The sequence below is a fragment of the Chaetodon auriga genome, chromosome 7 (genome assembly GCF_051107435.1).
Source record: "Chaetodon auriga isolate fChaAug3 chromosome 7, fChaAug3.hap1, whole genome shotgun sequence".
NCBI classification, from domain to species: Eukaryota; Metazoa; Chordata; class Actinopteri; order Chaetodontiformes; family Chaetodontidae; genus Chaetodon; species Chaetodon auriga.
Window position 1 is genome coordinate 4,461,229 of NC_135080.1, and position 14,576 is coordinate 4,475,804.

At 41.2% G+C, this 14,576-nt stretch overlaps 2 protein-coding genes across 3 annotated transcripts in view; both read right to left on the reverse strand.

The window, feature by feature from the left end:
* gab2 (GRB2-associated binding protein 2) overlaps positions 1–1,724 on the reverse strand; it is a 33,659-nt gene extending 31,935 nt beyond the window's left edge. The window contains exon 1 of one of the 2 annotated variants that reach the window (XM_076735700.1): positions 1,293–1,724. In XM_076735700.1, coding sequence (XP_076591815.1) covers positions 1,293–1,364 — 72 coding nt within the window. In that variant the 5' untranslated portion in view covers positions 1,365–1,724. The remainder of the gene's footprint in view (positions 1–1,292) is intronic. The other variant, XM_076735702.1, reaches the window with a different exon arrangement.
* Positions 1,725–2,410: 686 nt separating this feature from the next.
* Positions 2,411–6,818, reverse strand: nars2 (asparaginyl-tRNA synthetase 2, mitochondrial). The gene is made up of 14 exons (XM_076734280.1): positions 6,507–6,818; positions 5,797–5,906; positions 5,560–5,680; positions 5,301–5,441; positions 5,140–5,220; positions 4,836–4,930; positions 4,610–4,742; positions 4,009–4,107; positions 3,843–3,880; positions 3,669–3,735; positions 3,426–3,563; positions 3,197–3,294; positions 2,788–2,814; positions 2,411–2,651 (listed from the first exon to the last, which is right to left on the reverse strand). The coding sequence occupies exons 1-14, from the start codon at positions 6,666–6,668 to the stop codon at positions 2,507–2,509; spliced, it is 1,455 nt and encodes a 484-aa protein (XP_076590395.1). The 5' UTR covers positions 6,669–6,818; the 3' UTR covers positions 2,411–2,506.
* Between the last annotated feature and the right edge of the window lie 7,758 nt (positions 6,819–14,576).

Here is a 14,576-nt window from a genome sequence, read left to right on the forward strand (position 1 = left end):
GGAATGCCTGAGAGTATGTGACAGTAGTATCGGAACATATCCCTCTGCATTAGGACGTCAGCTATGTCAGATGACAGCAATGTTCCTGAATGAATCCTAAATGGTCCTGATTGTCCATAGCCTGACTTTAAGTGGAAGGAATTTCAGATAGACAGATTATCGCATTCACAAGTCTGCCTGTTCTGGACGCTCCATCTCATGACGCTGTTTTCTGGCTGAAACTGTGTGTGTGCAGTTGTTCATAGGTTATTGCTCAGGGTGAGAAGCAGGGTGAGAAAGGCTGAGAGGCTGTTCCCCACTCTTTTGCCTGAGGAAGGCCATTATGCCGTGTGAGGGTTTTTTCTCGTGTTGTTTATACAGTACTGCTATGAACCAAGCAAGTTTTTTCCTCCGTACCACTGCAGCTGCTGTTCCATACTGACCACGGTGGTCTCTGTGTAAACATTAGCCAGCTTTAAGTGGAAGACAATGAGGAAATGGCCCAGGGGGGTTGGTGGGGGGGGCATTTGAAGACATTCAAGGATGAATTTCCAGATGAAACAGAGAGATGACATCATGGCAAAGTCAGCGAGTAGGAACATAGAGAGGCCTGGTAATGCAACACCATACATAAACAGTGGACAGCTGTATTTATAGGAGATTGTCTCATGGTTCTCTCTGCCTCCATAAATCCCATTATCTGATTTGCAGCCATTCCCCTGCCCAGCACCCAGCAAGAGACTAGCAGCTTTGGCTAATAAAGCCTTATCAAAGCACTCTAATGCTGTGGAGTTATCACCGGTGACATTAGTCGGCTTGGCCAAGATGAAAACTGCTCACATCGATGCTTGATTAGACATTACCTCATCTTGATCGGATAAAGCCAAATGGCAGTTTGTGTTTGTGTCTGAGAAGCTATTTAGTCAAAATTATAGACAGCTGTCGGGTATTACCAAAGCTTACCTCCATGTTGTCACAGGACCCCACAGTGGGTGGCCTAACATGTCAAATCTGCCAACTGGATTCTCAAATAAAAAATTTCTAGATTGTAATGGAGTGAGACTGAACCAGAATCAAGGATAATGTGGTGCCTCCTGTAGGGCAAGGAGAGGAGAGGTCCAGATGGTGGTGGTGGGATGCACCTGCTACAATTGGACTTCAATATCTGAATCTGACACCATTTACCAGAGAGGCAGACGAACCAAACACGAAGCGAAGCTATTTAACAGAGACAGAAGACAGACACATTCGGTTACTCCTGCACCAGCCAAACTCACAAGCACACAAACTAAGCCAAAGTGGAATTCTCTTACATATCTCCTCAGTTTTTTCTCCGGTGGGGACTTTCTCAGCCAGCCTTGGAAAAGGATTTCTCCGCCGCTCATGTTTGTCACTGTCTGCGGTTTCTTCTTGCTCTACAACTGTTGTCAGTCACTAGTACATGACGGCTCCTGAAGGCTCGCCTCTTCAAAGTCCTGTCGGCGTTTGACTCTCGCTGGTGCAGTCTGCTCCCCCCATTTGATACAAATCAAAGTAGCGCAGCTCGGTGATGTTGCCGGTCGCTCCCGGTGGCACTGTGCGCAATCGCCAGCGCAAAAACACCAGTTGGGTCGGCAAAACAAAAAGGCGCAACTCGACTCGCGGGGAATTACGCACGGCGAGCTGACGCGGATCCGCGGGGAAACTCAACTGATGCAGGGTGAGGAAGTACCGTAGGGTGTCTGCAGTTTGTTTTCCCAACTCACACCACGCCCACCGCGCAAAGAGGGATGGGCTGCGAGGGGATGAACAGGATGGGAGAGCTGGTCGCCTCAAAGTAGCTGCAAGATCCCAAAACGAGGTTAAATCATGGCGGAGCCGATCCATTTGGAACATCCTATTTGTCAAAGTGAACAGAAAACGCACAGAAGGATTTTATTTGTTTTATTTCAAAGGCGGAAACGCATCTGATGTCACATGAGATCAAACTGGTTGAATGTCTCAGCCAATACAGTTAAGTATTGGTCATGGCTAACAGATTTCTTTAAAGGATTTTCTGTGCTTAGAAAACTATGTAATAAAAATAATGAGAAAAAACGAATAATCAACACCTGCTGTTGTTGACTGAGTAAAACGTTCGCTTTTTCTCATTTGGATGGAACGGGAAAAAGCACCATCTTGTGGAAAGTTGACATACTTGAGAGTTGCTCCGGAAAGCAACGTTGTTTTTAAATGCGGAAGTGGAACAGGAAAACATAATTTGGTGTAAATAAACACTTTCCTGAGAAACTATAAAACATAAACAGTGGATGAACAAAATCCCTTCATACACTCATATATCACTGAAGTGATGAAATTAAAATTAAATTCCTCTTTGAGCAATATATCATCTCAAATATCACAGTCACTGTTTTCAAGAAAAACAATATAATAACGACAATAAAGATCAAAACAGTGTTGAGTAAATGTTTTTATTTGATGTTTGCCAGGCAGTAATTACAGACCTCACTGAGTTAAAAAAAAATATATCTGCTAGGTTCAATCTGTCTTATAGAAGACAAGAACGGGAAAATCGAGGGAAAGGAGTCACATCTTTTATGTTGTCTACACCAAGAATGCATTGCAAATATCGCTCAAAGCCCAGTCCAAAGCCACCATGGGGGACGGAACCAAAACGCCTCAAATCCAGATACCTGCAAAAAAAAAAAAAAAAAAAAAAAAAAAAAACTATCATACAGTTACATCAAAATGAGGTCAGTACAACCCTGCTGGTGTGTAAGGATGTTTCTTTCATAATGATATTAATGTAAATGTGTTTGTTTTTTTTACCAGCTGTAGGTGTCTCCTAATCCAGCCCTGGAAAAGAATGATAAATAATTTAAGAGCCTTTGGTCAAAAAGTAAACTCAAGACTTACAATAAATCCTCTCTAGTATCCTTTTCATACGCATTATCCATGCATGAGCAAATAACAAAACTAACTTTGACTTCTGTAACTAGTAGAGGGTTACAAGCTCAGACATGTGCTGTACGCATTAGGGTTGGACTTAGAACAACAGATAAATTCACCAGCAACACTTGTAAAAGCTCCAGCTATCCCAGAGTGACATTACTTGGATTAAGCTTGATCTCAATGAATTACAATACAAAGACATTTAAGGCAGCTAAGCAGATATGACAGCCGCAGTCCAAATACATTATCATGGGCTTTCCAATACTCATGGAGTGTGTGTTCTTACTCTTCTAACCGAGCCCTCAGCAGATCCAGCCTCTCCTCTCTCAGCGAGCCCCCACAGAGCTCTCCAACTCCTGGCACAAGAAGGTCCACTGCAGCTGCCTGCACACAAACGACAGTCAGAGTCAGCTCAGATATGCAAATCACTGCAATAACCCGAGAGACATTACGAGGAAGGAACTGAGTGGTTTAATCATTGATTCACTCCGCATTTTTAACAGTGTATGTCTCACGGTATGCTCTGGATGGTCCTTGTTGTCTCTTGCATAAAAAGGCTTCAGATCATAAGGATAATCAGTGACAAAGACTGGAATGTTGCCGCAATGTTTCACCAGGTACTTCTCATGTTCTGTCTGAAGGTCACAACCCCACTGCGGAAAAGAAGAGCTAAAGTCAGTGTGGAGCTCTGTGGAAAGGCAGAGTTAGCAGCAAACATAAAGGAGATCAAGGAAGAAAATAAAACAGTTGCCACTTACATGTGTTGGGAAGGCAAATTTCTGAGAACTGCGGTTCAGGATGTCTATAGCCTCAGTGTAGGTAATCCTGAAAGGAGATTGAGCCAGTATCGTTCATTCAGGGCCTTCAACATCTGACTTTTTTCTTTATCTGATTAAATTCCATATGCCATGTTAAGAAAAATAGAGACTTACACAGGAAATCTCTTCTTCAGCATTGAATCTACAGTGTCCTTGAAGCGTACGGATGCAAAAAAAAAAAAAAAAAAAAGGTGAGATTATAATGAGATGCAGTTGAGGCCGGTTGCTGTTAGGAGCCAGGTTATGTACCAGAGTTAAATAAGTGTCCTTCAGGACTCACCCTGTGTCCTGGAGTCACATGCTTGTGAAACAAATCCACATCCTCCACACAGTGAGCCAAGACATGCTCCGTGGCGAATCTGAACATGTCCTCCATGACCTAAGGAGTAGGCCCAGTTTAATAATTAAAGATTTCTTGGGCAACTCCGCACAAGGGCAACTTTAAAAGTCACATAAGGTAAGTGTAAAATTTGAACGTCAGCACACAGAAACTGATGTGATGTGACACCAGTTCACTTCACCCAAGATGCTCATGTTTAAGCAATTAGCCAGTCTGTGGTGACTGCTCTTTATCAAAGGCCATCAAACAACTTTAACGCTGCTGAGTCTCTGCTTGTCTGGACAAAGCTGGGTAGATAGGTAAAGCTAGGTAAATGATAGGTACATGCTCATATGGTACAGCACATATCAATACATTTAACGCTCTGGATGGTTCTTTTTATAGCAATGCTGAAATGAATAGAAAACAATGGCTTTCAGAGAGGTTTGAAATCAATCTGCTGTTTGCACAGAAATACTCTGATTGAGAAGCAGTTTACAGAATTAAATTGCAACTGATGCCATAGAGTAATACTGTACTTGGGGACAAAGACATGGTGTACCTTGGTGAGATCCTCTAAGGACTGTGTGAAGGAGACCTCGGCCTCCACCATGTAAAACTCAGCCAGGTGGCGCCTGCTTTGGGAGTTCTCTGCACGAAAAGTTGGCCCAAATGTGTAGACTCTCGAAAAAGCTCTGGAAGAACATGAGTGACAAGGCATAATTAGAAATGTACTTCAGTGTGGTTGTGCATGTGCTGAGGAGATAAATTCATATAGTTTATCTCACCCTGACATCACTTCCAAATGAAGCTGACCGGACACAGTCAGGAAGGCCGGGACAGAGAAGAAGTTCTCATTTTCTTCTGTCTCTGGGCTCGATGGCTGTGGGAAAAGTCGAGGTTTTAAGGTTTCAAACAATGTCATTAATCCTTGTTTTCACATCAGAGCTTTGACTGACAGTCGCACGCTGGAGATGACATCACATATAAAGCATCGACATGTTGGATTCACAGAAAGCTAAAATCCTGCTGTCTTTATAACATAGGGCCTTCGCTTTAGGGATATTTGTTAACACGTCTGTAGATACTCACCTCAATCTGAAAGAGCTCTCCTGCCCCTTCACAGTCATTTGAGGTGATGACTGGAGTGTGAATCTGCACAAAGCCATTTTCCTGGAAAAAATAAATTCGGTAATAAAAACAAAAAGTCTTGCTCTGCGTGCCGCTAAAAAGTCCTTCACTGATGTTCTCACCTTGAAATATGAGTGAATCGCTGTTGTGGCCTCGCTTCGTATTCTCAACAGGGAGCTAAAAGCATTTGTTCTACACCTGAGATGAGGAAATTGGCGAATATACTCAAGGCTGTGTCTCTCTTTGATTTTAAAGGGAAATTCCTGAAACAAAAAGACAAAGCACTCATTTTCTATACAGTGACCACACTGAATTTGAAGCAAGCACGGTGAGCCAGTAAAATGCACGAGGGCTTGTGTTTGAGGAGAGTATATTCGTTACCGCAGGGTTACATTTTCCAACAACACGGATTTGGTCCGCTTCCAGTTCAACTGCCTGTTTCTGGTGTGGACTTTTCTTCAGAGTACCTGTGACTTCAACAGCGCTGCCAAACGTGAGCAACCTGAGTATGCAGGAAAAAGAAGAGAGTGGAAGACAGAGCATTTTAAATATGTGCATCTTTCATACCCACCTGAATGGTGAAGGATGACCAACAGGGATTTAAACTGAAGGGCTTACGGATGCGTCAGCTCCGAACTGGCGATGATCTGCAGTGACTGCAAAGAGCTCCCATCATTCACGTGGAGGAAGAGATTCGTCTTCTGAGCTCTAACAGAGCGAACCCATCCCTACAACACAGAATCAAACTATGACTGCATGTTCCTTATGGTAACACAGATATATCTTCTTTTTGCTTGCACATGATGTTCATAAACCGGGATGTTGGCCATCTAAGAATTTCTCTCTTCATTCTCTCTTAATAAAATATCAGTGTTATTAATATACAGGTATATTTGAAAACATCTGGAAAGCAAACGTGAAAACTGAGATCTAGCATTGTCATAGTTCGGGGTGATAAGGGTTAGAGTTCAGGTGACATACCTGTTTCATAACATCTCTAGGGGACATTATTTTATAAGTTCCAATGGAAAGTATATACGTGCAAGGTGCAGTACGTGTACAATGCATCCCTGGTGCAGAAGCAGGCGATACAAGAATGCAGGCAAATATGACATTTAGCTTAAGCTGTTTGCAGGACTTCTCCTGTGGTAACTTATTCGTAAGGTTTAATATAAGGTAGCCGATTTGTTCATCTCATTCTCAACAATGAAATACAGTAGTCTGGGTGTGGCTGCAATAAGCAGCACGTTACTGAAGGCTCGTTGTTGGCACACATTAGCAAAAATTAGCAGGAAATGTTGAATGAGAATAAGAGGCGTTAACGTTACCTGAACTCTGACACTGGCTCCCGTCTCAGCGCCAGAAACTGCTTCGGATATTCGTAGTTTCGTTGGTGACTTCTTACAGTAGTGTCGAATACCTTTCAATATCCCCCGACAAACCGAGGTGGTTGATGATACAGAAAGCTTTCTGGCAGCAGCTCGAAGCATCGTAACAAACAACAAAACACACAAAAGCCGCTAAAAGCACAACATGTAGCGACAACTCAAACACACCGACAATAACATGTTTAATCGTAGTTTTAAGATGTATCACGTTTTGCTTTGGCTTGACTTTCACGCTGTTACTTGTCTGACAGTGCCGCTTCCTGTTTGGGTCGATCACCATTTGTCCAATTTAGTCACGTGGATTCTTATAAACCAACCAGATGTCGGTATCTCACAGCGGTCCTTTTATTGCTCTAGGGTGTTGTAGTTTTTTTTATGAGAGCATGAGTACCATTTTTAGATTGATGTCACAAGTTTGTACACAATTTTTACTGCAATCATTTTATAAATGTCTTCTGGAATTTTATTCTTATAGTACTGTAGTTCTAACAGACTACAGATAAATATCTAATGAACTAAATGATTATGAAAATTAATCAAGACAAGAGCAACATGCAAATAATGCCCTAATTTTTTCATTAAATAAGTATTAAACAAGTTAAATTTCTTTAATTTCTTTAATATTGTAATGTCCCAGTCGCTGTCTATCAACGTGAAGTAAAAGTTGATGAATTTGTTCTAAAATGATTGACACATTTCCTCAGACTCCTATAAACACACAGGAAGAAACGTACAAATATTTTTTTCGACAGCAAAACCCAACACGTGTAGCGTGATTCAATAGCGTAATGAAGCAAGCAGAGCAGCTATCACAACCACATGGAAATCCTCTTTAATCTTTCATGATGTATCTGCCGTCAGTGTGAGGTCCATTTGTGCGTAAACCTCGTTAATCCAATACCCACAACGACACTGGGTCTATTCCCACCATTTGCTGCTGGAGTAAATCAGATCATGCCTGCAACGCAATAAGATGCCATAGACAATTATTCACCTGGTCTCGCCTGTCAGCTCTGGAGCCTCTGGTCTGGGTCTGCCAGCAAACACGGAGCAGGGTGTCTTCACCTCCGGCTGCTTATGACACATCATCATTAAATCCAACATGATGCATTTGAAAAGTCAGCAGGGTCATTGATATTAATTATCTCCAGCGTGGATAGAGCAATTATGCACATGGTCTCATCTTAATGGGGTGCAGAACGATTATATTTGGCGAATAATTGACAGAGAGTGCAAAATATAATGGGGCATTTGTTAAGGTCTGTATGTGTTTCTTTAGAGAAAAGTTAAATCATGGCATCTATCAGAACTGTTGAAACCAGCGATCAGAAGAAGGCTGTCTTTAAGCCGCTGCTGCTGGGAAACAACCAAGATTTGACAACTAATATGAATGATTTACAAAAGAATGTCCCCTTGAGGAAACGTATCAAATTAATCTTATGTATTATTGAAGTAATATTGTCCTCTCTCCCTGTATCATCATGTGCAATATCTCACTCTACCACAAGATAGTGCTGCAGCTCTATGACATTTCCCACTCCTCCCAAATCCCCACCAAATGCAGATTTATTCATTTACCCCTGAGTTACCTCGAATATATTATTCATTTGCAGCTCCAAGGTCTACTGAAATGGAAACAAGCTGGCATTGTTATGTTCTCTCTGTAGTTCTATCAACAATAATGCAAAGGACCTGCTGGCTTTCATTGGCAGCAGATAGTCCAGCGCCACAGTGAATTCAGGGTGCATCCAGGAACTGTTTGTTACGCATCAATAGGAACAGCAAGGCTGAGGTACCCCCACCGTTTAGCTATAACTTGATTTGTACTTTCCCCTTTTTTGCAGGCTTGACACATTCCCTGACACCTTGCATGTGGGAGTGATGGCGTGTCGCATGTATTTATATTTCTACACACACACATCCTCCCACACCAACCGCAAGGCAATGAATGCATGAAACAAGGTGAAAACAGTATGCTCTGCTGTCTGCATAAAAGTACTGCACGGCTAAGTGAAAACACCCCAAAGTAAAATATTATCCTGTTTACACTCCCCACATAATAAATCAAGAAGAGAAGTCAAATTGTATCTCCAGTGGGAGATACTGTTCAAAGCGCTCTGTTCTTGGAGCCTCTACAGGTAGGGGAGTGCTTGGCAGTGGCCTGACAACCTTATTTGGGCTTAACAACTTGTTAAAATCAATACACGATTAGTCAGCAAAACAAAGGATTTTGCTGTAAAAGCTTGGATCTCAGGAGGATCCCTGAACTTAAGAGGGCAAGTGCATCCTCTGCTCTCAGCAGGCACTGCCTGTCCACCGACTTATATCGACGGCATCTCCTGCCCCTTCCACGAGCCTTCATCAGCTCCTCCAAATATTCTGCATTCTCAAATGAAAGGGTGCATTGATTTTATGTAACATGGCTCGTTAAGTGCTGATTAGACCATTATAGTGATGTGATTTCAGGGAATGGGTTTGGGTGACAGGCAGCCAAACACAAATCAAAAGGAACTAACAACCCTTACTGAAAGAAATTTGGACCACTGCACTGCTTCACTGACTCTCCAGTTACCACCAGAGCACTGTGTTTGTGCAGGTTAATGCCTTTGGACCATCTTCAGACAATATCCATTAACAGGGCTCAGGACATTCACTGTTTGGAAGTGACGATGTCCAGCCATCAGTATCGTGCTGTATGTTGGTAAAATCAAATGAGTGCATTAGTGGGTGTTATGAAGTCAACAGAAAAATTACAGCTAACAAATTTGATATCTGATTGCTTAATTTCCAAATCAAAATTACCAAACAGTTGCTGTTTCTCAAATGTTATAATTCCTGCTTTTTCTGTATGATTATATATGAATAATTATGGGTTTTGGAGTTGATGAGACAAAACAATTTTCACATCGGGCTCTGGGAAATTGTCCCTATTTTTGTCATGCCAGAAGCTCAACTCATCAATTAATAGTAAGACCAACAGATCAGTCAATAGTTGCTGCTTGACACCTGTTTTAACGTTGCCTCTCCGTGATCAGACAAGAATAAATGAAATGTGTTTAAGAAAAATGTGGTGTCACCCCCTTGAGGTGCAGCTATTATTGTTTGTCTTCTTCTTTTATTGACCATGCTTTTGCTCTGTGTGTGCTTTAGTGTCTGTTGGTGTTTAAGGTGTAGTGTACAGCGTGTGCTTTTCAAAGACAAAAGATAAAGACACAATTTCCATCACCTTGTGACGGATTATAGTTTTTCTGATCCTGATTTTGCATATCAATTGGTACCACTTGGCTTACAACTAAGTTTCTTCAAAGTGAGCGTGCTGCTCTATAGAGTCTTCTGTAAAAAAAAAAAAAAAATCTTTTTTGTAAAAAAGCTCTTGCATTTCTGAAATTGCTATTGCCAGTTTTGAGTCAAACTTGACATGTTCCTGTGGAGCTGAGTGTAATCTTCGCTCTGCACTCGAGCCTGCATATAATTCATTCTCCGACTGAAGGTAGGTGAAGAAGAACAATATAATTACATCTCTGATTGCACTATTGTTACTGCAGTGTGTCACATACAGCAACTGTTTCTTTTTGTGTGACTTAGTGATGCTTTCTATGACATACTGTTGCACTGAGTCACAGCCGAGGCCACGAGATCAGTACCCAACATTTATTCACAGTATGTACATTTTGAGAAGCAATAGTTGTGCAGTAATGAGGCCGGTGATTACAGCATATCAGGTCAACGTAAGTTGTGATTCTTCTGGTCGCCGCTTCAGATTGAAACAGAGAAGAAGCCCGACAGATCTGGTCGTGCCATTTGAAGCATTAACAAAATCACAGCTTCAACCTTAAAAAGTCACAGCAGTTTACCACTTGAACCCTTTTCTTTGCTTCCACTGGAGGTATCAAAGACAAGACTCTCCTGAGACGGCTAAGAATAGATGATGAAAAATAGAAAAGCAGAGAGGTAATATTAAAATATTGTACCTCATCACACGGTGTTATTCTCATCCGCATACACACAGAGGCCACAGTCAAATGAAACAATTCATTCTCATCCACGCTTTGCTCTTTACGGCAGCATCACTTGTCAGTGCCGGCTTTAGGAGGATAGTGTGGGCTCTGCTTCATTCCCCCAGGTTCTTTAATTTAACTTCCAATAAGGATAGAGCTCCCTTATCCTCATTTACAGGATCATTTGCACAGATGATCCTAAATGTTAACTCTCAATTGTGATGCAGGAATTCTAGTTATATCTAGGTCACCACAGATAAGAGTGGAATTTATTTTCTTGCCTCGTGAGAGTCTGAGAATGCCTGTGTGGGCATACTTACACATAACATCCAGCATCTGTTGCTTATTTATCTGATTACATGTTGTCATAAAACAATATTAAAACCACAGTAACTCTCTGTGTAGAAAACACCTTAAAAGCTAACCTTTTCTTAACCTTGTGTTTTGTCAGGTTGGGTCTGGACTACCACTGAGATGAATTTAAAAAAAAAAAAAACATCTTTGTACTTGCTAATTTTCTCATCAAACTTTCCTCATGCCATGTATTTCCAGTCAGGCTTTGAGAAGGAAAATGCCTGCTGTCAGATTTTTATGATTTGTAGCTCCACCTGATGATTTTACAACTCTTTCAGGACATTTTTAGCTGCCAAACATTTCTGCAAACTGCTGTGAAGTTACAGTTTACCCTATCTGCACTGTATACATTTTATTACCTCCTCCAGAGAGGTTATGTATTTGTATATACGGTATATCCATCCACCCGTATGTGTGTTTGCTATCTATCACTCTGTCTCTTTCTCTGTAGGAGTAAATGTATTTGTTGAAGTGCTGGCCAAAAATTGTCAAGACATTTATTGTGCACATTTATTCTTTCAACAAATCAAACCGTACCTATGTTTGCAACCCTCTGACCTTTCTATTACTGCCACATGAAACATCATCTCCCTTTTTGTAATTAACAGCTACTCTGAACTTTATTAACCTCTAGGCCAAATTCTGCTCTGTACTTAGTGCCCTCTTGTTCAACAAGCACTTACAGGGCAAACACAATGTCCTATTTCAAGAAAGCCAGTAAAACGGTCAACAATTCACTAACAGCAAACTGCAACTGAGCAGTGAGCTGTTCTTTTCTGTCTGTATGCCCCCACAGCCCTATCATTAATGTGTCCTTCCCCTGCTGATTTATTTCATTTACCTCCCCTGCTGAACAAGGAACGATCTGATGATAAGTGAATGATAGCTGGTTTCATCCCTGATAACAAAACATTATTGCAGTAGAACACAATAACTTTTAATTAGCCTTGACACACACTGTAATTTGAGCTGAGGAGCTTCAGCAGGTCCAGTTTGACATCGACTCTTCACTGGCGAAGAATATCCTGGAAATGAACATTTAATCACAAAGGTCAGGGTGCTGAAGTAACTGGCGTGATACCCCTGGAGCACTTCAGTGTCTTTGTCAAGGGCAGTTTAAAAGTTAGGTAATGTGTTCTAACACTTCTCACACTGGAACGCATCCATCTGTCCTTGTTGTGTCCTGCTGTCCTGCTTTGGAGATGGCTGAAATTATATATTTTGTTAGATCACACTAGAAAGAAGTCCCCTCTTCTCTTGCTTCCTTACAAAGGCAATAATCCCTTTCAGTCGAAGTTAGCAACTGCTGTCTCAGCAGGCGTCCAACCATAAATCTATGACTAATTACTTTAGTTTATCCAGACACACCAACTACCCTCTAATTAGCCAAACAATGAATGGTAATGTCCTGGGTTTCCATGTGGGCTTTTGAGTTACACTCACTCACTGCATCAAACTGAAGATGTGTGTATTCAACCAAATTTTTCAGGGTATTTACGAAAACAAAGACCTGCACCCATATGCTGTTGTGTTAATTATAGAACAATTAACACCTGCCTGAACAAAATTAAGGGCTTGTCTTTTAATATCTACAGTACAAAGGAGGTGTGAATTTTGAGAAAATAGCGGCAAAGGCTCACACTAAAGTAGACCCAAAGAAGAGAAGATTTTTAAAAACAACATCATTTTGAAACTCTTTCCATTATTTTTGCACACAAAGTCCTCCAGCTGCATATGATTTGTGCATCTGATTTATTCATGCAGTCAGTTCCCTTTCAAGCACCTTTGTTGTACAGAAACACAGAGACTGAAATATATATTTTCCATTTGATAAAACAAAACACATGCCATGTAACCTGGGAGCCGGCACTGCTGCTGCACTCCTGAAACATTATGTCATGATGAAAAGAGCTGGTGTTCTTGTGTGTTCAGCAAACATTGTTTTCTGGTCCATCTCTTTCTGGACCAAATTACATTTTTGAAATACCAGCTTTTTGTTTATTTTACAATATTGTTGCCTTCTTTCAGATTGTTAATGTTCATCAGTCAGGGGAAGGAAAAGCCGAACTGGTTGAGGTAGCAGCCTACTCTTGAAATTTGTTGTGTTCCTTTCTTCTTCCTTTTCCATGCAGATTATTATTTTTCACAGCAACCCCGTGTGCCCCTGCCCCAATAAAAGCTGTTCTTGCTGCACATGGACAACACTTATCAAAACTGAGAGAAAAATGACTGATTTCTTTTCCATGACTTAGTTTGTGCCAAGAATCAGTGGCATTGTGCAGCAGCATCTTGGAAAGATAAATACAGTGTTTTTCATGTTTGCAAGTGCAGTAGAGTAGCCACATCGAGGGGAGCAGCGAAAGCTGAAGAGTGTGCAGTAGAATTATAATCTAATTCCACTCCACTGCAGACACACAGACTCGTCTGAGGTTTCTTGCCAATAAACAATGAATTTGCACATGTAGAACAACAGTGTATAAAAACTCTGCATAAGCCAGGAGGGATCATAGACGTCTGAGTCATCCAATAAAAGGGTTTTTGTACGTGTCTGTCTGTCTTCCTGTTTCAAATCTAAACGATGTTCAGTATGTCACACGACGGCGGCATCCAAGATTTTCCAAAAATATTTTTCAAATAGGAAGTGACTACGAGAATCTGAGGTTAGAAGCGTTTTTTTTTTTCCCCTGACAGCAATAGTCATTGTGTTTTCATGCTTTGCCACCGGCGTGGGGGAGTGTGTCAGTGAGTGTGTGTCTGCCTGTGGAAGAGGGGTGTCAGGGGGTCAGCGCTGTTATCAGTTCTACATTTAAACAAAATTTGGTTGTTAAAAAAAAAAAAAAAAAATCATGAAAGAAAACAAGTCTCTTGGTGAAATGTGCTAAAAATTTCTGCTCCACAACTTTAAAGCATTTGGACTGGCAGGCTTATTTGTATGGGTAAATGAAACGAGAGGCCAGGCGTGTCACAATCCAAATGCACAACGTGGAAATAAATTCCCCAAGGCTGATCTACATAATAGTATTCGTAATGGGCCCAAAGGTTCTGTAACCAAAATAATTCTGTCAGACTGACTTCAGGCTTTGTATTTCAAACTGAAAACACACACACAGCTGCAGATTCAAAGGAGGACAAAGGAAGCAAAGGCTCTTCTATACTTCTGTAGTCTTTGAGAGCGGCGTCGCTCCGGCTGAATCACATGGATTATTTTGTCTGGGTGAAAGTGGAAAACAATATTTACACATTCCACCAAAAGTATGCAGATGTTTATTTTATTCTTTCAATTGATTGAATCCTATTTCAAGTCAGCATGGGTGGTTGCGCTATTGGCTATGCAGTTCACAAAAGTGGCGCAGAGGGTGGTGAGACTGTTTTTAAACAGCTGTGTGACACCAGATATTGGGTCCAAGTTGTGTCAGTGACAGTAAGAATGTGTGTGTGGCACTTTGGGGTTTTTGTCCTACACAAAGAGCAGGGCATGTCTTTTACACATTTTTACACATTAAAGAGGTTTTTTTGTCACTATATACTTTCAATTTCATGTGGCAAAAGAAGGAATTCATGAATTATGTAATTGTAGCCATGAAGACAGGTAACATGACAGGTTTAGCACGTTTGACACTCAGGGTTTGATTTTTGGATTCGTCTGTGCACCTCACTG